The sequence below is a fragment of the Myotis daubentonii genome, chromosome 3 (genome assembly GCF_963259705.1).
Source record: "Myotis daubentonii chromosome 3, mMyoDau2.1, whole genome shotgun sequence".
Classification (NCBI taxonomy): Eukaryota; Metazoa; Chordata; class Mammalia; order Chiroptera; family Vespertilionidae; genus Myotis; species Myotis daubentonii.
The window spans coordinates 51,264,638-51,290,869 of record NC_081842.1 but is presented as its reverse complement, the minus strand read 5'-3'; the positions used below and the strand labels follow the sequence as shown (position 1 = coordinate 51,290,869).

The window sequence follows — 26,232 nt, the reverse complement described above, 5'->3', positions numbered from 1 at the left end:
ATATACAGCTTTTCACAGTAGTGAATATAATGATATGAACATCAATTTTAAAAAAAAAGGAAAATTAAAAAAGAATTTGATCATTGAAAGTTTCACAAATATATTTTTATTTTCATCTACAGAAATAAAGCATTTGAAAAACACCTTCTCTGAATAAACTGTCACAAGTTTACTTAACCTTACATTCACTTGCGAAGAACATTTATGTACAAGTATTTTTCCAAGGTCACAAAATTCCTTTTTGCTCCTTTTGTACAGTTGTAAGAGAGAAACAGGAATTGACATTTACTTAGAAAATTCAGCTCTGACTGTGGTGACCCGGAGCTGTGTGGCAGTGGAGAATGACGGAGATGTCTGTTTATCGCATATAATCTTGGCTTGGGCACAGCTAACTTCTAAGCAAACTCCACCAAAGACAGCATTTCCCAAAACATATTGTTTTGGGGCCAATGAGCTATGTCCAGAGTTGATCACAAAGGTAATGAAATAAACAATTAAAATGTACTTTTACATTAAAGAAGCACAGCACCTCTATTTACTCTTCATTACTGACAGGTGAAATCCTTAAATTGTTGGTTTTTTTAACTTTAAAAGTTGGCCCGAAGTCCGTATTACTCATCTTAAAACACAATCCTAGGGGAGGGATGGACCCATAATGTTTGTATCTACACCATGACAATTTTCAGGCTACTAAACAATCTTACATTCCATTTCATCTTTTCATTATCTAAATCAATGCACATTAACAGCTACAAGAAGGGGTCCATCCTTTACAAATATATTGTGTACACTATTCTCTTTAGTACATATGAACTCCACTGTGACCTGAGAGGACATTTATTTCTACTGAACATTGTGTATTATCTACTAGGCATTATTTGTAACAATAAATCGAATTTTGCTAACTTAACAGAACTTCAACAGTTCATAGGCAATTAGGTAACCATCCCATTCCATGAGTGCCAATTATGTGCCAAACACTGATGTATGCTTTCAATAATGTATTTACAATTCTGAAACCTTTAGAAGTGAAAAATAATTTTTACATTTCATCAATTTGTTTCTGTAAATAGGACTAAAGGCTTTGTTACACAAACCAACAGCATTAATGCAAATTTTTATAAAAACAACCCTCTATATTTACATTTTATTTGCAAAATCTTGTTTTTACTTTGGTGCACAGCTCTTGGAAAATGATAATTTTCAAAATGTGTCTTATTTAGTGTCTACTAATAAATCATAAGAAGATAACATATTTATCTTATGGTTAAAAATTGTATATCAACATAAAAAATATGTAACTCGGGCATTTAATAATTTGACCATTAGCACAGGAGGATTCAACTTATACCCTATGACAGATAGCATAAACAGGTTTCTTAAAATCTTGATTTAATAAATGTACACCTTTTTTTTTTTTGCCCCAGTTTTTCCAACAACATTTTTGGTATCTGATAGGTGATCATTTTATTTCACAGATTTCTTTGGAAGTGGAATATGTTAAAGTTGAAGTCTATACTTAACTTTGCTAACTATATGCTCAGAGAAAGGTTTAATAGTCTTGGGGAAAAGCTTTGATAAAAGCATGAGCATGGCCATATATCAAATGATCACCTATTGCAGCGATTTTCAACCTTTTTCATCTCGTGGCACACAAAAAATGATTGCTAAAATTCTGTGGCAACCAAAAAATATATGTTTTCCTGATCTGACAGCAAAATAAGTATAATTTTGATTCATTTACACTGATGGCTATTGTTGTGTTGGCTGTTGTCATTTTTTTTATTTGGCAATCTACGGGAAAAGAGGTTGGTGCCCCTGACTAAATAGTTGGGTACTGCATGTTTTAAAATTTCCTGCAGCACACCACACACTGGTTGAAAATTGCTGATCTATAAAAAAACTGCCATCAACAGGAGTGGCCATTTTTATGGGAACACTGATGGCTAACTGTGAGCTTACTTTCAAGGGTGAAAATTATTGGAGCCTAGAATACTACCTATGTGAAAAATTAATCCAAAATTTATCAAAGTTCATAAGTGAAATAAGTCAGTCAGAGAAAGACAAGTTTCATATGATCTCACCTACATGTGGAATCTAATGAACAAACTAAACTGATGAACAAGATAGATCCAGAGACATGGAAGCATGGACCAGACTGAGGAATCTCAGACAGAAGGATGGAGGGGGGGCAGGAAGAGATTAACCCAAAAACTATAAGCATATATGCATAACCCATGGACACGAACAATAGTAAGGTGAAGGTGGGTGGGGGGTGGAGCTCTGGGTGGAGAGGGGGTCAATGAGGGGACAAAGAGGGGCATCTGTAATACTTTCAAACAATAAAGATAAATTTAAAAAACTAAAAGTGCATTTTGGGCATTATCTAGCTCTAGGATGTCTTCCGAAGTGGCGAAGTCCAGAGTTCTTTAGAAAGGTTTGACATGAGTTATTCTTAGATCTGTTCTCATGTCTGGTCCCTCCCCCATCCACCAATGCTTTAATTCCACCACACCCAAGACTCCTGTTCTGGGTTAAGATTTGCCCTCCAAAGTCACTTTTATTAAAAGATAAACACATCTTGGGAGAGGTAATACATTAAACCACCATCAGTCTCATCCTAATTTGACAATACTAGAAAAGAGCTCATTGTTTTAAAACTATTACTCGAGGACAGGACATAAAAGAAACAGGAAACTAAATTTAGAAAAAAAAATGAATAAGTATTTTTAGATCATGGTATCTGGTAGGAGACATCCATTACCCTCCCTCCCCCAGGTCCACTAGAGGAAGGGAGATACCATAAGATTAAAAAGAGAAACGTCAGGGAACAAGGAAGAAGAAGAGAAAAGATCTCTACTGGCTCTGATTGCAGTACATGACCCCTTCTGTTACCACTATTCTTAACCCTGCAGCTAAACTGTAGAGTATTTTTGGCCCTGGGGTGAAATCTAAATCTATTTTATAGGCTCAAGTCTTTCTTTGAGTCTTCTGTCCCTTTATCTATCATATTAAAGGCCCAGTGCATGAAATTTGTGCACAGGACAGGGTCCCTCAGCCCAGCCTGTACCCTCTCGCAATCCAGGACCACTGACTCCTAATCACTCACCTGCCTGCCTCCCTGATCGCACCTAACCACCTCTGCCTGCCTGCCTGATTGCGCCTAACCACCTCTGCCTGCTTGCCTGATGCCCCTAACTGCTCCCCTCCTGGCCTGAGCACCCCTAACCGCTCTCTCCTGCTGGCCTGATCACCCCTAACTGCCTCTGCCTTGGCCCCTGGCACTGTGGCTTTGTCTGGAAGGATGTCCAGAAAATGTGTGGTATATCCAGTCTAATTAGTATATTACCCTTTTATTAGTATAGATTCCTAGTTCCTTTATGGCACTCACCCTCAATGTTTACTTGAACTTTTCCTGTATCTAATGCCATGATGTCATTGGCTGTTTGTGTGTTTTGTAAAGCAGTGCTATGCCACAATGTCCAATAAAATCTTAGAGTATAGAGACCTGCAACCATTTTTCACCACATGCTGCAAACAAGAATTCTACTAGAAAAGTATTAAAAGTAATTTGTTTCATTCAACACATAATCAATAAAATGCAAGAACAAAATCACAATGCTCCTTGACTTACAGTCAAAACCTTAAAAAAGTAATATGGGATATTGTTTTCCAAATATGGCCCCTTACACCTACTTTAATGATCTCTTTCTACGTTAAAATCCTTGAAATACTTCAAAATCCACAGGGAACAAAGTAGGTAAAAGTAACAGCCTATTCTTGTTTGTCACAGACTTCTGATAAATGAGTCATTTCCAGGGAAATCACTGGATCTGAAACAGTGGAGCAAAAGCCCCCTTTCCCACCCACCCATGCAGGAGCAAAGGACAGGTGTGCACCCTCAAATGGCTTGTTAATCAAAATTCCTCAAACTGCCTAGACAAATGCTGAATTTCCCAATTTCTTTCTGATCAGAAAAGGAATATGAATTTAGATGTCAACCCTAACAATTTGGAGGTATTCTCATTTTTTTCAAAATCACACATAATCTGTTCTTCTTCCTTCTGGCAAATACAAAATAGCCACCCTCAGGGAATAGGAAACTTATATTTATAGTATAAGATAAAATATAATGTGATTTTGTTAAGATCCTCTGCTGGATCACTAAAAAGGTTACTGATTCTTGTCCAAACTGCCACAGAAAAATCTATGCTAGTAGGAAGAAAAATTTCCTTAGCTCAATGATGAGATAATATCAATAAGCAATTTATTAAAGAGCCCACCATCCATCATTGGAGTTTGAAACAATAATGATGCATTGAAAATAAGTATTTATCCCAGGGTGTTTCCTCCCCTTCCCCCACCCTCGCCTCACAGATTTCTTCAGTCCCAATATCTCTTCAGTAAATTGTTAATAGTATTTCGCTCTTTGTCTTTTTGAAAACAAGCCCAGGAATGAGAAGGCTCCAGCAGCAGCTGTCACTAACCCAATGGTGCTTATTGCTCTGTTGGCCTATAAAGAAACGACAAGCAAACAAAAACACATTTTATTCTAAAGGCATCTCAGTATCCTAAACCTAAGCTTTAGGTTTCTTCTTTTTTTAAAAATATATTTTTATTGATTTCCAGAGAGGAAGAGAGAGGGAGAGAGAGATAGAAACATCAGTGATGGGAGAGAATCATCTATTGACTGCCTCCTACAAGCCCCTCACTGGGAATCAAGCCCACAACCCAAGCATGTGCCCTGACTGGGAATTGAACCGTGACCTCCTCGTTCATAGGTTGATGCTCAACCACTTGGCCATCCCGGTCAGGCTTTGGTTGCTTCTTAAACTGAAGACCCATCTTAATATACAATGAATAAATTTAAAGCTCAATGCAAAATTTAAATTTTGTATGAAGATGGAATTTGTAATTTTTATAATTATGACAAAGACATAGACAAACACACATAGGTATATATATATTTAGAGCCCCTAACCATTAATGAACCCATTATCACAATCCTTACCAATCATTACTCATGTTTTGCAAAATTTGAGAAGTTGAAAGTGATTTACTCAAGGTCATAAGGACAGACTTGGGTATAAGTCTTGACTCTTGAACACCATGTTCACCTTTTACACAATCCTACTCCATAAACACACACTGGTTTGGTTGGATCTATACCATGGTGAATAGTGTGTGTGTGTGAAGGGGGGGGGGGGGGCGTGTTTTCCCTGACTTAAGAATGTCTGTTAGCAAAATAATTCAGGAATGTGATCTGAGCTAAATATCTATAAGCTCTTATTTGGTAGATACCATTTGTATTCTGATAAACTTGAAAAGAAATCAATAGTAATGTTAATTATCATGTCAAAAATTAATTTCCCATGTAGACAAACTAAAATAAACCATTCTCAGGCTCAATTGTCCATAAAAGAGTTCAGACAGTTATAGCTTTAAGGGTATTAATCATCATCATGAGGGATCTAATGAATATTCATGGTTTTCATGGTAATTGACTGGTATTGCCTTCTATCTGCATGGGTTTGAGTACAATTTTATGACCCAACGGTCACTTCCAGATACTTCCGTATCAGGTATTCTGGAAACAACAGGTGTTCTCTAGAATTTAAGAATCAGGCTCCCAGACAAAGCAAAACCTTTTTCCCAAGTGACTCTGGAGACCTGCCCCAATGCTGGAAAGCCTGAATCAGCTCACATTTGCGCATGCCCTCTGTCTGGCTCCAGGCCTCCCTCACCCATCCCGTGAGCCTGCCACCCCCATGTTACTGACACAGGCTGCCTCCCTAACTGGGCCTCCCTGCTGGGAATGGGCAGAAAGAGCCCTGGCCAGGAAAGGAGTGCAATGATAGACCCTTCCTGTCACCATCCGGTGGGCTGCAGGGACAAGGCCTAAGATAGTAACCCCCTGATCTTCCACCTTCCCCAATTGCCAGGGAGAATGTCATTGGCAAACAACAGACAAATAATATTTTAGTTTATAATTCTAATTTTGTTTGTTTGGTTTATTTATTTTATTTGTAATTTTTAATTAGTCACTACCTAAGTTATTTCCCAGGAGAGAGCCAGAAGCTTACAGCTACCCACATAGCACCTGGGTTGCAAAAAGGGGCAGGGAGAGATACAAGACACAAGACAATATCAGTAATCAAAGATAAATCAAGCCCAACCTTCCTACAACTCCAGGCAGACGCTGAGCTCCCCTGAAGGCTTAATACAGGAAAATGTGGCAGACAATGCAAAAGCAGAAAGGTGCCTTCGGTGTCTTTAAACAGAGATGTCAAATGGCCGTAGGGTCTAGCCCTGGGAACACTCAAGGTCCTGTGGGTAGGGGGTGGCCCAGCCTGATGCAGACTTAACTCACTGGGTATTGTTCAGCCACTTAGAAACACAAGATGTGAGAGAAATCCCATAAACCTAAGAGGACTGGGGAGGGGACAGGCAAGTTGATCCTAAACCAAAGATTGCATAGGCCAGACACAATAATACTAAAGCCACTTCCGTCAGTGCATGCGTTTTCCCAAATCCCAAACGCTTATTTCAAGTTGCAGTCTAGATGGAAAAATCCCATGGAATTTGAACAATCCCTTGGAGTTGCATATAATGGGATCTGATCTGTGAGGTTATAACATCAAGGGCTGTTCTCGGTGAACCACACGAACAAGAGCTTTTACTTTATGGCTTACTTAAGATTGATTATAAAATCACCAAACCTGACTCAGCAAACATCAGCCTTATAGGGCTCTCTGTCTGTGGGCCACAGTAAAGGCCTCATTCTGAGGATCTGTACGTGCCCAATGAAACCTTAGCTGAGTCTGGAGCGCTATGTCAGACACACTGTAGCTGGATCCCAGATGGCTGCGGACTTGATTGAGTAGCCTCTTCGCGGGGACTCTCAGGCTGCGGTACTGGGCAGTGCAGCACAGTCAGGCTGTGCTGTGTGTCTCCTTGTCCAGGCCTAGTCAAGGGTCTTCCATCTCCCACAGAAACAGACACATTTTATTAGTTGTTCCAGCACAACAGCGAGAAATGTTGATATCAGAAATTTTTAAAAATATAGAAAAGAAAAGCCACAGACTGGGAGAAAACTTTTGCAAAAGACAAATCTGATAAAGATTCTTATCCAAAATATACAATGAACTCTTAAAATTCAATAAGGAAATAAGCAAGCAACCCAATTAAAAATAGGCAAATGATCTCAAATGACACATCACCAAATATGATATGCAGATGATAATAAGCATATGAAAAGATGCTGAGCATCACACGGATTCATGCCACGGCAAATTAAGATGAGATACCACTATGCACCTATTAGAATGACTAAATTCCAAAACACTGACAATACGAGGTGCTGGTGAGAATGTGGAATGAAAAATGGCACAGCCACTTCAGAAGGCAATTTGGTGGTTTCTTACAAACCTAAACATATTCTTAGCAGACAACCCAGCAATCATGCTCCTTGGTATTTACCCAGAGGAGTTGAAAACTTATACCCACACAAAAACCTGCAAAAGCCTCCAGAGCTCTAAGAAATAAAGGTCTTGTTTAAACAACCCAGACTATGGTATTTTGTTACAGCGGCCCAAGCTGACAAAGACATCCACACAAAATCCACACAAAAGCTATTTATAGCAGCTTTATTCATCATTGCTCAAACTTGGAAGCAACCAAAATGCCCTTCAGTAGGTGAATATACATCCAGATAATGGAATATTACTTAGTGATGAAAAGAAATAAGCTCTCAAACTATGAAAAGACATGAAGGAATTTTAAATGCATATTTTAACAGTAAAAAGATCAGTGGTTATCAGAATAAGGAGGGGTGAATAGGCCTAGAGCACAGAAAACTTTAGGACAGGGAAAGTATTCTGTATGATACTCTAATGACATAATTTGCCAAATTCTGTAGAATATACAACAGGAAGAGAGAACAGGTTATAAAAGACAAGAGAAAAACACAGTTTATTGACATATACATCTCATATATAAATGAGAACCTTAGAGAAGGGTAACTCAAAGATGTGGCTAAGAATTCAAGCTTATATAGCATTTTCAACAAAGAGCAGACATTTGTAGATAAATGATAGGACAAAGGAAAGCGGTTTTAGGCTTCCAAGGAGAAGCCTAACTGTAGGAAAGTCAACTCATGAGAAACTAATGGTGAATAATGGCTAGTCAGTAAAGTTTGTCATACAGATTCCTCTGATGCCCCCTCCAGGCTGATAAATGTCTTACCTTAACCACAGGTTGTCCCAGTGATTATGTTTTGTCCTTCCTACTAGAGAGAGGAGGAGGGACACCTGTGAAAATTTATGTCTTGCTTTTAGGCAAATAGGGGAAAGGGATTTTTGTGTATCTGCTTCTTCTCAATGCCTTCAGCTCAAAATAATCTTTATGCCAAAGTGATATATTTGGGGTTGACACATTCTGCTTTCTGTCACTATAGACTTTGGTGGATAATGATGTACAAATGTTGGCTCATCGTTTGTGACACATATACCACACTGATGTGGGGGGTTGATGGTGGGGAAGGCTATGTATGTGTGATGGGTGGGGAGATATAAGGACTCTATACTTTCTGCTCAATTTTGCTGTGAACCTAAAACTGCTCTAAAAAATAAAGCCTATTCATTTTTTTAAAAAAAATACAGAAAAGTACAAATTAGAAAAAAAAATAGGGCCATATCCTACCTACCTTTCTCATCTTTTTAAAATGCATCTACAATGTTGTTGTTTTTAATTGGAGGAAATACACAGCCATTCCCTAAGAAAACTGTTCTAATGTCAAGACCCATAAGCCTTAAGGGGATCCAAAACTCTAATCTAATACTAGCTATTACTAGTAATAATACTATTAATTATTGACAATAACAAAAATAATTCAAGTGTTGTATTTCCTGTTAGATCAGCAGATATTTTACTAAAGAGTGCCAACAAAAATCTATAAAATTCCTAAATAGTGCAATTAATAATATCCAGCATTCCTTAGGATGGATGATAAGCAATACAGAATGCTAAGAAAAAAAAGAGAGAGAGAACCCATGGACATGGACAACAGTGTGGTGATTGTGAGGGGGGAGGGGTGGGGCAGGTGGAAGAGGGCATAGAGGGGATAAATGGTGATAGGAAAAATAATAAAATAATACAGAATGCTAAGATATTTCAAATATCTCCTATAATTTACAAAACAACCTCAATTTATAAATTAGGAAACTGATAAACAATGAGCCCCAAGTCACCCAGCTAAGTGATAAAAATGGAGTTCTATCTAAGGTCAGCAGAATTCCAAAGCTAAGGTGGGTTCTTAAGGTTGTCACTGCACCATCTTCATCAGAACTTGTTAGAGAAGAGTTCTACTGATTGTTAAGGGATGATTGATTTTTATGGGTCTTGATTGTGGGTATGAAAGGTGATCTCTGTGTTCTAGCTCAGAAACAATTTATTATTCCATGTGAGTAGTACGTTCATTACGTTAATGTATTTTCTAAATAAAAATGAATTTCCAATTAAATCACTTCCTAATGAAAACAAATGTATCCTTTCTTATTTTTCACCTCTCATTTTCCTCAGTTTCCATCAGAAGAATTTTAACCTCCTTCCTGAGAATAGATGTTTATATAACTGACCCACCATTGCAAGATACTGGAAGCCTTTATGTATTCACTAGAAGCCCAGTGCACGAAATTCGTGCACGGGGAGGTCCCCTCAGCCCAGCCTGCACCCTTTCCAATCTGGGACACCTTGGGGGATGTCTGACTGCCCGTTTAGGCCGATCCAGGGATCGGGCCTAAACGGGCAGTCAGACATCCCTCTCACAATCCTGGACCGCTGGCTCCTAATCACTCACCTGCCTGCCTGCCTGGTCACCCCTAACTGCCCCCCGCTGCTGGCCTGGTCACTCCCAACTGCCCCTCACCAGCCTAGTTTCCCCTCACTGCCCTGCAGCCAGCCTAATAGTCCCCAACTATTCCCCTGCCAACCTGGTCACCCCCAACTACACCCCTCCCCACCAGCCTGGTTGCCCCTAACTGCCCCCCCCCCCGCCAGCCTGGTCATCTCTTACTTCCCCCCCTGCCAGCCTGGTCTTACCCAACTGCCCTCCCCCCCCCCCCCCCCACGCCGGCCTGATCATAGGCAGCCATCTTGTGAAGGTGTGAGGGTTAATTTGCATATTACTTCTTTATTATAGAGGATTCTCTACACTTTAAAAAATCTTTAGGCTAAAATATCAGTGATGGAATTGAGTTGGTGGGATGATAGGTAGAAAAAGCAATTGGATCAAGCATACTTTTAGTTGGAAAGCTGCCATACTACAAAATAGTGGAGGTAAATGACAAAGTTGTTAGCTACTTTAAAAATAAGGTCTTGAGAACTGTGGCTTGGTAATATAGCTTGATATCTTATATTGTGATTCCTCCAACTTTGTTCTTCTTTCTCAGGATTGCTGTGGCTATTTGGGGTCTTTTTTTATTCTAGATGAATTTTTGGAGAGTTTGTTCTAGATCTGTGAAATATGCCCTTGGTATTTTAATGGGGATTGTATTGAAGGTATAAATTGCTTTGGGTAGTATGGACATTTTAATGATGTTGATTCTATCAATCCGTGAACACAATATGTTCTTCCATTTGTTTATGTCTTCCTCTATCTTTTTTACAATGTCCTGTAGTTTTCCGAGTACAGATCTTTTACCTCTTTAGTTAAGGAATAAACTTAGGTACCTTAATTTTTTTGGTGCAATGGTAAATGGGGTTGCTTTCTTTAGTTTCTCTTGCTGTGAGTTCATTATTGGTATATAAGAAAGCCATAGATTTCTGCGTGTTAATTTTGTATCCTGCTACATTGCTGAATTCATTCATTTATTAAGTCTAGTAGGTTTTTGATGGAGTCTTTGGGGTTTTCTAAGAAACCATCAACAAAACAAGAAAGCCCACTGCATGAGAGAACATATTTGCCAATGCTATTTCAGATAATAGTTTAAACTTCAAAATTTACAGGGAACTCATACAACTTAGCAAAAAAAAAAAAAAAAAAAAAAAGAAAAAGATAAACAATCCAATCAAAAAATGGGCAAAGGACCTAAATAGACACTTTTCAAAAGAGGACATACAGAAGGCCAAGAGACATATGAAGACATGCTCAAAGTCACTAATCATCCGAGAGATGCAAACCAAAACAACAATGAGGTACCATTTCACACCTGTCAGAATGACTATCATCAACACATCAACAAACGACAAGTGTTGGCGAGGATGTGGAGAAAAAGGAGCCCTTCTGCACTGCTGGTGGGAATGCAGACTGGTGCAGCCACTGTGGAGAACAGTATGGCGTTTCCTCAAAAAGTTAAAAATGGAACTCCCATTTGACTCAGTAATCCCACTTCTAGGACTCTATCCCAAAAAACCAGAAACACCAATAAAAAAGGATATATGCACCCATATGTTCATAGCAACACAATTTCCAATAGCTAAGATTTGGAAACAGCCTAAGTGCCCATCAACAGATGAGTGGATTAGGAAACTGTGGTAGATCTACACAATGGAATACTACACTGCTATAAAAAAGAAGGAACTTTTACCATTTGCAACAGCATGGATGGAACTGGAGAGCATTATGCCAAGGGAAATAAGCCAGTCGGAGAAAGATAAATATCATATGATCTCACTCAGATATGGGATATCATGATCAACATAAACTGATGAACAATAATAGATTCAGAGACAAAGTAGCACTGAACAGACCATCCAACCTCAGAGAGAGGGCAGGGAGGTGGTTAGAGATAAACCAAAGAACTTGTATGCATGCATATTAGCATAACCAATGGACATAAGCACTGGGGCAGTGGGGGCTTGTCCTGAGTGGCCGGAAAAGGAGACATATGTAATACTTTAAACAATAAAAAAAATAAGGTCAATTACTCCATTAAAAATAATCCAAAAGCTCTATGAATCAAAAAAATCTATTTAAAAGCACAAAATCTCTTTGAAATTAGCATTACAAAGAGATAGAAAACATTTACAAACCCACCAAGATATGTCATCAGTTGGCCTCTGTCAGCTAATGAAAAAGAATATTAGAATTACCATCTGTTTTTGGTAAATTAACTTCCACTCAAAAAAGTCAACAATCTTTTCAGCATATTATTTTCAGTATATAAACTTACTGATTTAAGGCTGCTGCATGCTGGGGTAATGGGGAAGGGGGGGTGGATACTAAAAGACAAAAGGCAATAAACGAACAGAAAGCTATGGTCTTGATTCTGCTTCAAATCCCTTCTACCCCAAATTTATAATATCCATGTTTAGTCTCAGTTTGGTCATTAACTTGCTGCGTGACCTTGGACAACTCAATTCCCTGCTTGGTCCTTCAGTGTTCTTGTCATTTTGTATGAGGCCTGGGAACCTTCTCACAATCAATAGTTATCTTTTTCCCCCAATATAAGGAACTCCTATATCTTAAAGAAAACTCACCTGCTCTGAAACTCCTTCTCCATAGCGAAGCAAAGTCACAAAATGCTCACAGTTGTTGACCAGTACGTCATACTCCACCTCCTGTCCAATAACAAACTCTGACCGTTGCATGACTTCTTCCATGGGGAGAGGGGGGTATGTTTCATCATACTTATTGTTTATTCTATATGTGTCATTGCCTGCAACATCCTTCAAGAGCTGCATCTTCACCAGGGCCTTTCTGCTGAATACAGACTTGGCGCTTGTAAATGATGCAGGAATGCCACCCTCTATAAGGAGAATTCTGGTTAGCAAGCTGCAGTGACTCTGCCCAGTGAACTTCCATGCCATCTAAAGACTTTGAAAGTGCTGGGATAACTGAACCCATCTCTGTTCCAAATGTATCATCAAACCAGAAATCACTTACCTTACCAGCCTAAGCACTCATTGTAATTTAACAACACACTTATTCAATAATGTATGAGTGAGAATGCAAGAGTAAATTGGGTAAGAAAACTGTACCCCTTCTTGAGTAATAAATTCTCTATCACTTGGTAGCATTATTAGAGATCTTGGTCCCTGTCTCTGACATAGTTCAGATGGGACCATTGCCCATGTTTTCTGTAAAGCGGGCTCTTTTTCAGCATGTGAGCCCTTCGCAGCTAATATTGTTGGGCTTGAGCAGTAGTGCATTATGATTAGTAGGGTGTCTAAGCGGCATTCCTTATCCTTACCTCAATTTTACACGTATTCTTTCAACTATGCTTTAATTTGGGTCCAATTTAAAACTTGCACAGTTACCCCATTCCTCTGATGGGTGAACTGAGGTCAGCTGGAGTTACTGCTTTTGTTTTGTCAGTTTCTTTGGCCAAGAAACTAAGTCCTGAACCTGAACCTGACCTAGAATGCACTGTCTGCTACATGTGGCCTCAGGCTGTGGCTTCACCACCTGTTATAAGGCCTCATGCCCTGTCACTACGTCTTAGCTGCCTCTATGGGTTAGCACTTGCCTAGACTGCCAGAGACATTTGTATCCTGGCCTGTCATAGACAGTGTCCGAGGCTGGACAGGCAATTCCTCAGCGTCCAGCTCTACCGCCAGACTCCAGTCCGTCTTCATCTGTCCAAGATGCTATGCTTGGCTATTGTTCCAATAAATCATGAGAGGGAAGGTCTGTATAACCAGCGCTTAGACACTTTTCCTTTTAGTAATGACTGAAAGCAAACTTTCTTTCCTGCTCCTCCTTTTTTCTATCTACCAAGGTCCTATTCATTGGAGCAGCATTTCCAAATCTTACACATTGAAAGTTCTTACACTTACAACATAGTCTACTTAGAATTATAAAACTTTTTTTTACTAGTCTGATGTAATCAATTTGCAGATGAGGAGATTGATGCTTGGAGAGCTAAATTGAATTGCAAAATATCACATGAGTACTTAACAACATAAATGGGAATTGAATTTCAGTCTACATAATCATTGCTCAGTGTTTGGACCACATCAATATGAAACTTATGACATGACAATAAAGAAACAGCACCAAAATCTCATATTATTTCCCAGATGTGAACATTGCAGGAATAACATAAAAAGTTGCTAAGTGTTAATCCCCAAGCTCTGCAGAAACTAGCAGCTCTGTATCATAAATGTCATTTTATTTACCATTTCCATTTTCAATATTCTAGAACAAAAAGCAACTATCTCAAAATATCGCAAAAACTACTTCAAGAAAGTAAGACTTAGCCATATCAACACTTTTCTTAAAAGGTATGTTTAAGGAAAAAATACAACAGGTTATTTATCTGCACATATTTTTCCTAATAAATTAATTTGTGCTCATTTATAAACATGTAGAAAATGCAGAAAATACAGCATAAACATGTAAATATAAATATTCCACCATCCTGCCACCTAGAAATAACTGCTATTATTTTTATGTGCTTAAATCTTTTTTAACACAATATAAAGGTGCATGTATCTGTGTGTATTCATGGGTGTGTGTATCTGTGTGTGTGTGTGTATATGTGTGTGTGTGTGTGTGTGTGTGTTTCAAATTGGGTTTTATATTGCATGTTACATTTTAATGTAGAATTTTCAAATAAATATTATATGAGGATCATCTCTCATACAATTTAACATGTCCAGAAATGTGATCTTTTTAATGGCTTTTATAGTGGCTACTAGAGGCCCAGTGCACGAATTTTGTGCACTGAGGGGTGGTCTCACAGCCTGACCTGTGCCCTCTCGGGGGATGTCCGACTGGCAAGTTGGACATCCTTAGCACTGCCATGGAAGCGGGAGAGGCTCCCACCACTGCTGCTGTGCTTGCCAGCTGTGAGCCCCACTCAGGGCTTCTGGCTGAGCAGTGCACCCCCTGCGGGAGTGCACTGACCACCAAGGGGAAGCTACTGCATTGAGCGTCTGTCCCCTGGTGGCCAGTGTGCCTCATAGCGACTGGTTGTTCTGCCGTTCAGTCAATTTGCATATTAGCCTTTTATTATATAGGATAGTTCTTGGCTATTTAGCACCTCATCCCTTCACTGCTCTTTCTTTCTGGAAAAAACTCTATGTAGGCCAACGAGCATCCCATTGTCCTGGGCATAGTGATGGTCCAGCAATGGGTATGGGGCACCCACTGGATGAATTAGAGTCATTCTCCATGATTCTTCTAACTGCAACAGACAAGGATTAGCTCTCTCTTCTGTTGGGTCACCAGATTAGAAGAATGAGAGTCTAAGGATGCTGATGGTCATCAGTTCCACTCCTTAGAGCAGGGTCCTCAAACTACGGCCCGCGGGCCACATGCAATACAAATACTGTATTTGTTCCCGTTTGGTTTTTTTACTTCAAAATAAGATATGTGCAGTGTGCATAGGAATTTGTTCATAGTTTTTTTTTAAACTATAGTCCGGCCCTCCAACGGTCTGAGGGACAGTGAACTGGCCCCCTGTTTAAAAAGTTTGAGGACCCCTGCCTTAGAGAGACAAAGCCTGAGAGATTGAGGACAACAAATAGAAAAAAATACAGATGTTAGATAGAGTCTTAATAGTGTTCAAACCTCTCATTGTAGGCAGCCCTGGGGCCAGCACCATCTCTACCCTTTCAGTAGTTTCCCTTAGTGAAACAATGAGTTATCTTTTTGTTTAAGCTAATTTGAGTTTTATTTCTGTTACTTGCAACTAAAGAATCCTGCCAAAACACAGATGTCTAATATTTTGTGGCTAAATAGTAATTTGTTTAACCATTTTCCTATTGAATGTTAAGTCATTGTCTATTTTTTTAAAACCATTATAAGTGAGGTAGACATGAACACCCTTATACAGAAATGTTACATTTATCTCTTTTAGATATTTCCCATGAACAGGTTCGTAGAAGTACAGTTATAGGGTAAGAGCATAGGAACTCTTTTAAGACTCTTAGCACATCTCATTAAATTGTTTTCGTGAATTAGCTTATCAACTTATATTTCTATCAGCAATATCTTTGTTTTCATTTCATTATACTCTTATCAACAATGATTGTTGCCATTTTTTAACCTGTGCTAATGTGATAGGCATAAAATCTGTCATTTTATTTGACAATTCTTAGATGACTAAAAAGTTAAAACCTTTAAAGATGGGTATTAGCTGTTGCTTCCTTTTTCTGCAAATTGTTCATAATTCTTCAACTAATTGGTTTTTGGGAGATTGGGGGGTTTGCTGTCCACTTGGCCTGAAATACTCTTTTCCCAAATATAATCTGCTCAGTTTTCTCCCCTCCTTCAAGTTCAGAAACGTCACTTCTCATGAGGTGTTCCCCACCACCTCACTTACAATCACAGTACCCCTGTCCCCTGCCACTTCCGTTCTGCTGCTATGATTTATTTTCTTCATATTATTTACCTTTACTTACCTTTATTCTAACATTGTGCTCTGTTCTCTCTCTCTCTTTCTCTCTCTCTTCCCCCCAACTCCTCTAGAATATAAACTACACCATGCAGGGACTGGTTTATGTATATCCAGCATCTAGAATAGCATTTGACACATACTGAGTAATCTATAAATGGATGTTAAAGGAATTGAGATAATTAATCTGTATGCTATATAAAAAACTGTGACTCTTGTCATGTTTGTGCCAAATATTTTTCCTGGCTGATTATTTACTTTTTAATTGTGTTTTTATTTTTTTAACCAGAAGGTTTACATTTCAATGTGCATTGGCCTTTGTGATTTCTTCAATGCCACTTTGGTCTTAAAATGTTCTTCCCTAAACCTAGATCAGCTACATTTATCTGCTTCCTATATTTTAGTTTACTTAATTTTATAATATTTTTTCTGGTAATAAAAAACAAACAAACAACAAACTATAAAGCTCCCAGGATCTGCTGGAAACAAACCTTACCCAAAGGTGTTAAGTTGATAACGTAACCATCACCCAAGTACAGGGCCCAGTGCTGATAGCCAGGACGAAACACTTCAATCAAGTCCCCTGGCTGGGGGTTGCCAGGGTAGGTCAAACTAAAGTCACTCACCGCCATCTGTAATGACAGACATAAAGAAAATCTAGCCAACATGACTTGACCAAAGAAAATCAGTTTAAGACTTCTATAGAAGCGATGGGAGACAGAATTTATTGGGATCACACTCCTTATTAAAGACTTAGACTCACGGCTAGACTGGTTTGGCTCAGTGGATAGAGCGTTGGCCTGCGGACTGAAAGGTCCTGAGTTCGATTCCGGTCAAGGTCATGTACCTTGGTTGTGGGCACATCCCTAGTAGGAGGTGTGCAGGAGGCGGCTGGTCGATCTTTCTCTCTCATCGATGTTTCTAACTATCTATTCCTCTCCCTTCCTCTCTGTAAAAAAATCAATAAAATATCCTATCTAATAATAGAGAAACATGGTAATTAACCATAACTTTGCTACCCTTCCCATTGGCTAATCAGCAAGATATGCAAATTAATCACCAGCCAAGATGGCGGTTAACCGCCAACAAAGATGGCGGCTAATTTGCATACTGCAGGCAGGGCGGGACAGCACCATCCCGCCTGCCCCACTGCCATCCGGGCCTGCTATTTACGACCTGGGTGGCAGGCGGCGCGTATGGGATCAGATCCAGGGCTGGCGGCGGAACCCCAGCGATCGGCCACCGGCCACGCCCACAAATAGCCTTCCAGGGGATCCCCGGCTGACCGGTGCTAATGCACCAATCTGCCACTGGCCACGCCCACAAATGGCCCTGGGAGGGATCCCCAGCTGACAGGTGCTAATGTACCGATCTTCCACTGGCCACACCCACAAACGGCCCTCCAGCGGGGATCCCCATACTTACTGGGGTTGGTGTCAGGCAGCTCAGAGCAGAGTGCGAACTATCCCCGCTGGTAACTGCTTGCTCATTCACTTACTCGCTCATTCACTCACTCACTCATTATTCACTCAGCAAACCCTCTCAGGTCCCTGGCACCAGGCCAGGCACTGAAGGTGAAGCAGGATAAGACAGAGCTATTTCCTCAAGATGTTAGTAATTCAGTAGGGCGAAGCAGGCACATGAACGAGGCAGTTGTATGCACAGATGCAGTGTACTGGGTTCTGTGAGGGCTGTAACTAACGCCGACTTTGTTCTCTTGATAAATTGAGGCCTCAGGAGCCAGGCTGCCCAAGCCTGTAGGCCTGTGCCTAGGCCAGGAGTGGCCGGGGTCCCAGAACATGACAGAGGGTGCAGGTCGGGCTGAGGGGTCTGGCCCTACTCCTCACCCTCACCCCAGAGTGCACAAATTTTTGTGCACCGGGCTACTAGTATATATATATAAAAGACTTAGACTAATGCCCTGGTCTGCTTCTTTGAATGATTCCAACACCGAACTATGTGTGCACAAGTGGACAAGAGGAGAAAGACTTTGTCTGCTATTGCTTAATTGCCTGTTGCAATGCTTTTCTTCCTGATCAACCCCAGAGCCCCTTTGTTATAATAAGCATCTTATAATTCTCTTTAAGTCCAAAAATTTACAGATAATATTATTTACCTACAGACAAAATTATCAAAAACATTAATATGATGCCATGTTTGGAATAGAAACGGGAAGGACATTTATATCAATATCTGTTTTACTATGTAAAAACTACACAAAAAGACATAATAAAGTATCTATGTTCTTGCACTATTTGAACATGAAAAAGTCAGGAATGAAAAGCAGACGATGAGACGTCTTTCATATAGCAGCATAATAAAATCAAAGAGGTACAGGTGGCTACTTATATTCTGTGCAAAATAAAATACTGTATTGCAAAACTTACTTTTGAGTTAATTTAAGCAGACATAAGTTCTGGGCTTGGATGAGTGTCCAGTCAGATATTCAGGCATCTAATAGGATACAGGATATTTACCCCTTGTGCCGAACTATGCTGTGCCTGTCTAGGCACGCTGGCCTCTACCCACTGCATAACAGTGAATGCCCTTTGTCATTGTGACAACAACAATGACCAAGATTTCTCGCCTCTCCACCATTGCCCTGCTTACTGTCTGATTCTTCACTTACTGATTCCAGAACCAGTACAAGGTGGTCAGCGTTGAAGTGGGGTAATTTGGAAGGTTGGGGAACTCATCATAATGATGAACATGTCTGAAAAGTCTAAGTTTGACCAGATTTTTTTTCCTTGTAAATCAATACTTTTCAGAAAGAACATATGTCTCTTAAGTTTATTTTTATGGAAGGTTAACATTTCTATCTATGGCACAGAAGTCTAATGACTCAACAAGAGGAAGTTAAAAACATCGTTCAAAAATCAAAAGGGGATTTAACGTGAAATCCATGTTGAACATCTAATTGACAACAAAGTGTTCCTCATCATCTAACATAGATGTGTACACTCGTTTACAAAATAAATCCAAGTGCCAGAAAGGGAAACTTCCAAATCATCAAAATTATAATCATAATAGTATCAGCTAAGGACTCAGAAGACAAACCATTATTTTCCTGGCACTCTCAAAGTCTTTTTTACAGCAGTTAATATTGGGAGGGTGTTTTCCCAAGTATTTGTATGCCATCTGTTGAAAACTTCAATCATCACACTGGCACATGAACGTGGCCCATAGAAACTGTCCATCTGTTGAAAAATAACTATTAAAAACAACTTTATGGAAATCATTAAGTCTAACCACCCTGTCAAATATGTTTGAGCCTTATTAATATGGCAGTTCCCAATGTGGCCACGTGGGTACTAAAAGGAAAAATAGACAATATACTATGATATAAACAAACACATTTCCAATGAATAGGAATCAGCAAGCACACACAGCTGCCTGCTAGAATGCAGAGACCTAGCCAAGCTCACAATAATAACCATCATCTAAACAGCACTTTGTAGTGTAACCTTTTTTTTTTCAAATGCACTATCTCAGTTAACTCTCTTTAATTTTTTTAAGAAACTACAACTATTTAAGTTTATTTGTTATTAACCCATTTTACATTTTTTAAAGTGACCATAGAAAATGCCAACTTTTTGAAAATACCCACTGAAATCTTTACATTATAAAATATAAAGGAGAGCCCTGGCCAGTGGGGCTCAATGGTTAGAGTTTCAGCCCATGCACCCAAGGGTGGTGGGTTCGATTCATAGTCAAGGGCACATACCTGAGTTGCAAGTTTGAACTCCTACCCCAATAGCTCCTGATACAGGAGGCAATGACTCAATTTGTCTCTTTCACATCGATGTTTCAATGTTTCTCTCTCCTCTCTCTCTCTCTCTTCCTCTCTCTCCCTCTTTCTCTTTCTCTTTCTCTCTCCGTTATTTCCACTCTCTCTAAAAAGCAATGGAAAAAATATCCTTAAGTGAGGATTAAAATATATATATGGGAGAATAACTAGACAAGGTGTTAAAAATATGAGCTCTTATCTTAGGTCATTTACTTGCTAGTTCTATTACTTTGGGAGAGTCATCCAAATTGTCTGAATCTCAGTTTCATCACTTGGAAGGCAGGCATAAGAAAGCCTAAGACAGGCTGTTGCAAATAACCTTTCATGAACTGGCTGAAAGCTATTGCAAGTGCTTTGTGAACTGGCAAGAGGTAGGCAGGTGTATGGTAGGAGAGGTCGGGCTGTTTGTAAAGGTTGAAAGATGGGTCCATGGCTTACATGTGATTTTAGTTCCTTATCCTCTCTTTCAGCCACGATAATTCTTTAGAATGGATGATTCCACTGCAAAATGTTAATATATTTAACACATTTTAAATTCCGACATATACCTTGTAAACTGGTTTATGAAATGTGATTTCATTGATTTCATGAAGCCTGTCATATTTATAAAGAGGGATGACAGGATAACAAGGAAAACATTTCATATAAGTACATTCTCAAGAAATGGAGAGAAGAGCCTGAAGGCTAACATTAAAGGGAAAGTGATTTCTGACACCGAACAGTTGGAAAGACACTTCAGATATTACCTGACTCAGTGCTCTTCAAGCTTGGTTTTAGGAGTGGGGCCCTTACCAAATCAAACATCAGAGAGACCCTCAAAAACCTAAACATGAGAAGCAGCCCTGCCCTGGGTGAAGTCAGAGAGGGGCCCCATCTGCTCCTTACTGTTCCTGCTCCTGAGCCTCTTGCGACCCCAGACCTTCCACTTTCAGGAATGGATCCTGAATGACACTTATCTAGTCCGAATGCAACCCCCTCACTTGTAAGACAGAGGAAACAGAACCAGGCAGGTAATTTGTCTTGCCCAAGGTTATATAATATTTTCCAAAAGATTTTTAACACATCATTTTGCTGGAGCAATTGGACTTTCACTGGGGAGGGGAGGAGGGTGTGAACCTCAAACTAAGTCTCACACCTTATACAAAAAATGATTCAAAATGGATCATAAACTTAAATGTAAAATGTAAAACTATAAAGCATAAACAAAAACCACACAGGAGAAAATTCTCAGGATCTAGGGTCAGCACAGAATTCTTAGACTTGGTACCAAAAGTACTACCCATAAAAGGAAAGACTGGCAATTGGATATGCTCAAAATTTAAAACTTTTGCACTGCCAAAGATCTGTGAAATGGACTAAAAGACAAACTACGGAGTGGGAGAAAATATTTACAAATCATATATCCAAGAAAGGACTCATATGGAGATCGTATAATGAACTCTCAAAACTCAGGGATAAGAAAGCAAATAATATAATCAGAGCTTAAGCAATATACACAAAGACACATATTATCAAAGAAGACACATATGTCAGGTAAGTCATGTTAAACATCACTAGCTGTTATGGGAATGCAGATGAAAACCATGGTGAGGTAACTACACAGCTATCACAATAGCTCAAGTAAAAAAACATTGGCCACGAAATGCTGGCAAGGATGCAGGATAACTGGGTCATTCATTAATTGCTGGTGAGAATATAAAATGGTACAGTCACTCTGGAAGAAGTACCTCAGTTTCTTTGTTTCAATCTTCATTGTTGAAAGTATTACAGATGTCCCCCTTTTTACCCCTGTTAACCCCCCTCACCCTGCTCCTGCCCTCCCCAGGCCTTCTCCCAAATGATCCAGAAACTGCACTCCTAGCCATTTACTGAAGACAATGAAGACTCATCTTCACCCAAATATTTATAGCAGCTTATTCATAATAGCCAAAAACTGGAAAAAACCTAGATGACCTTCAATAGGTGAATGGTACAGCCATACTCTGGAATACTACTACTAAGAAACAAAAAAGAACAAGCTATTGATACCTTCAAGGACCTGGATTAATCTCCAGAGAACTATGCTGAGTGAAAAAAAGCCAATGATAAAGGTTACATAATGTATGATTCTATTTGTATAACATATTCGAAATGACAAAATTATAGAAATAGAGAACAAAAAGTGATCACCAGGGGTGAGAGGGAAGTGGGTGTGGCTAAAAAAGGCAACATGAGAGATTCTGGTGGTGATGGAAATGTACTGCGTCTCCACTGGGTCAATCTCCTGGTTGTGATTTTGTATTGCAATTCTGCAAGTTGTTACCATTGAGGAAACTGGACAAGGGTCAGTGAATCTCTGTATTATTTCTTACAACTGCATATGAATCTACACTTACCTCAAAATTAAATATATATATATATATATATATATATATATATATATATATATATATATATATTTAAAGACCAATGCTTTTTTTTTTTTAAATAGAGCATAGAAGAGAACCAATATGTGGAAGTTACACAAAGGCAGTTTTAAGCCATATGTCAATAATATTTTCTTTCCTTGAAGATGATTCAATAATGAAATGGATTACCTTGTGTAGATAGCAGGTTCTGTCACTGGGAATATTTAAGCACAGTCAGGGTTGATAAAAATAAAATTTCCATGGCAGGGGTGGGGGGAAGGGGGCATTAAGGTAATGAGGCCTTCTAAGGTCCCTTTCACCTGTAACATTCTCTCATTCTATTTTCCAGAAACTGTGCTAGGTGTAATCCTCAAATCAACATCACAAAATAGATATAATAATTTCCTGATGTGCACAGCAGTTCAGGAACTCATCCAAAATCACACAGCGGGAAAGAGCAGAACCCACACCTGGACTCAGATTAGCCTACCTCCAAGGTCAGGCTCCTATCCTGACTGCTTCTCCCCATGCATGCTATACGGTCTCCCTGGCTGACATTTCAGCATCCCTCCTCACACGCTGCTACAACTGTCAGCTGATTGTTATGACCACCATTTTACAGGTGAAGACTCGGAGACTCAGATGAGTTAAGTGTCACACCCAAAGTCACACAAGTAGTGAGGGACAGCATTAGATTTCAGTTCCAGGTCTGTCTTCTTATTCCAGACTGCATGTTTCTGTTTTATACCTGATTAACATTATTCACCAAAGGAATTGCTATATTTCATCTTGTCCCTCTTCCCAAATACCCCATCAGATAGAGAAGCCACAAAGCACACAAAATATATATTTCATATAAGAGCGTGCAAAGTTTCTAAACATTCAGATGTGGAACCAGTGAGTGATGACAATAGAGCCTTGCCCAGACTCAGGCATTATTAAAGACCTTAGGGAAGTGCCTATAACGTGTCTGGTTTGGGTAATTTGATTTACCTGGATCCTCCTGGATCCTCCTCCCCATTTCATTCACGTACAAGTATGTAATGTAGTGTTTCATAAGTGATAACACAGAACCAATTAAAGATGCATTTATAAAGTCCTCTACTGCACTGTGTGTCTGACCTTTAAAGTAAAACTACTTTTGAACAGTTCATCTGCACAGAATTGTTTGACGAGTTTATAATAAAGAATGGCAGGAAGGTAGGTCTGTAATCTTTGTACAGCCAATTTCCCCTTTCAACTGCCGAAACAGGCTGCCCTGGTTATAGCTCCATGTTGGTCCCTGGGGATGCATCAAAGAAAGTAACTGCCCAACGCACAGAGAGAGACAGGCTGATTAACTGCTGCTCCTGTCCGTGAGGCCACCTATGTTACAGGAATACCAAGAGCACTTTTTCACAAACTACTCCCAAGAATGCTATGGAAGTCAGAAACACCATCACAAGCTACCCCTAGAGCCCAACAGTCTCCCAGTTCAATTTGGACCCTTTCCCACTCCAGCGGCGTTTTTCATCCACAGCCCGGCTACACTGCGATGGCTCCGTGAAGCCTTGTGCTCCCAGGCTGGCTCATTCACAGACGCTCAGAGCTGCAGGGATCCCTGGCCCAACATCTTCACTCTAGCTGAGGGTTCACCTTCCAATCAGGTGACCCTCTGCACCCACTGCACTGTCATTCTCTGCTTGGAATCCCCCCAAAGCTCCCCACTACCGACACCCCAATTGTGCCCTCCATAATTGTGAGCTTCTTATCCCTGTGTTCTAGGCAAAGCAAACCTTCCTCATTCCTCACACTCACCTGGAGTTTGGTTGCTCATACTGACCTTCCTACCTGGAATGCACTGCCCAGTTCCAAATGGCCCGCTCTGAGATCAGGTCAGATGCCACTCCCTCCCTGAGTTTCCCCCCAGTCAGCCAGAATTTCCTCCGAGTTTGCACAGAGCCCTGTATCAGGTGCCCATTGCGTTTCCCCTGCCTGCATCAGGTCCTGGTGTCTGAGGATTGTGTCTTCTGCTGGAGTTGGAGGGCTGTTTCCTGTTTGTCTCTAACCCCCCCCCCCCAGTCCCCTGCTGAGAGCCTGCCACAGATAACTGCCCCCTGAGTGGTTGATGAAGGAGGGAGGAGTTGCTCCACGAGGAGGACAGAGTGGCTGGGTTTCCCCGGCACTAAATCATAGTCATGGTCCTGAATGCACCATCCATATTTCCAAAACCTAATCTTTTATAATAATAATTACTTGTATTATTATTCATCTCCACTTTGGTGAGGACCCTGTGCTTAAAAACCTTGGTAAGCCAGACCCGGTTTCTAGTCCAGGTTCTGCCGCTGAATGGAGTGTGACTTGGAGAAGTGACTCTTTCCCAGAGAACTCTTGTTCTCCCATTTGTAAGTAAGTAAGTAAGTAAGTAAGTAAGTAAGTAAGTAAGTAAGTAAATAAATAAATAAATAAAGTAGACGCTTTCTCTGGAGCTCCTCCCATTATAGTTGCCTCAAACAAGTTTGTCTGCGAACCTGGAGGCCCTCCCTCCCTCCCTGCCCCCAGCACAGCTCACTCTTAGGCAGGTCGGCTTTCCCCCACCGGTGGCAATTGCAGGGATCCTAGGGCAGCCCTGGCCTCACAGCTCCAGCCCTCCTGCTAACGGGCTGCGGGCGGACTCCGTCTGCTCCGGGTAGGTCAAGGCAACAGCAGGGGACTACCAACCCAGGGCCACCTCCGGCGCCAACGCCAGTCTCCGCCCCCCACCCCCCACCCCGCACCGCGTGGAGACCCCTCCCCCCTCTCCACCCCCCACTCCCCGCGCCAAGAAGAGACCCCTCCCTCTCCTCCCCACCCCCGCCGCGTGGAGACCCCGAGGTGCCAGCGACATAGCAGGGCACCCCCTTCCTTGCGTCAATGGCCCCCCTCACAGCCAGCCACCCCGCCACCCCACACTCTTGCCGCGTCCTCCTCATCCCAGGAGCACTGATGCCACACCTCCCTCCGCCCGCACAGATAGCCACCAACCCAGGGGTTAAAACGCAGCCCTGGCGCCCTACCTAACCAATGGCACCCCTCCCGGCCACTGGGACATTCCGGTGACTATGATAGCTGAGGTTATAAAAGTTAACTCGTCTTCTTGAGCCCACAAATGCTCGCGTGCACCACGAATACACCCTACACCTACTAGAAGTACGCCCCTTCTAGCTCTCCACAAACTCCATGCCTGTGGAAAAAAACCTGGAAAAATCCCGGCCCCTGCGCCCAAAGAAAACATTAAACATTGCAGCCTTTGACTCAGCAAAGGTGGGAGGAAGGACTGGCCTTAAAAAACCCTCCCTAAAAAAACCCCAAAAAAAACAAACCAAAAAAACAACCCTCCCAGCGATGTGCTTGTCAGCCTGATCCAGCTCCCACAGGCTGTGAGGACACACAGGGACCCTGCTCCCTTTGGACCCCTTCCTGTCACCACCATCCAACTTAAAATCAACTTCAGATTGGGTTGGGGGGGGGGGGGGGAGAAAGGAGAAAGCAGAAAGGAAGGATGTGAAGGCTCCTGTTCCCCTAGACCTCCAGGTACCGGTTTCCCCAGAGGGAAATTTACCTGGCTCTGGATGGGGCCTTCATCAGAGACAAGACTCTCTCTCAGGCAGCTCATTCCCCTTCCCACCTCCCCGCCCTGACCCTAACAGCAGCAGGCTTCTGGATAGACAAGCAGAGCAAGTCCCCTATTCAGTGTGAC

At 40.8% G+C, this 26,232-nt stretch overlaps 1 protein-coding gene across 2 annotated transcripts; it reads right to left on the bottom strand.

The window, feature by feature from the left end:
* Positions 1–52: 52 nt before the first annotated feature.
* PLAAT1 (phospholipase A and acyltransferase 1) lies at positions 53–26,232 on the bottom strand. 2 transcript variants are annotated; one of them, XM_059687408.1, is made up of 4 exons: positions 26,095–26,232; positions 16,837–16,972; positions 12,478–12,746; positions 53–4,513 (listed from the first exon to the last, which is right to left on the bottom strand). In XM_059687408.1, the coding sequence occupies exons 1-4, from the start codon at positions 26,146–26,148 to the stop codon at positions 4,412–4,414; spliced, it is 561 nt and encodes a 186-aa protein (XP_059543391.1). In that variant the 5' UTR covers positions 26,149–26,232; the 3' UTR covers positions 53–4,411. The 2 variants fall into 2 exon arrangements, with proteins under 2 accessions (XP_059543391.1, XP_059543392.1); XM_059687409.1 differs by lacking the exon at positions 26,095–26,232 and adding an exon at positions 24,312–24,440.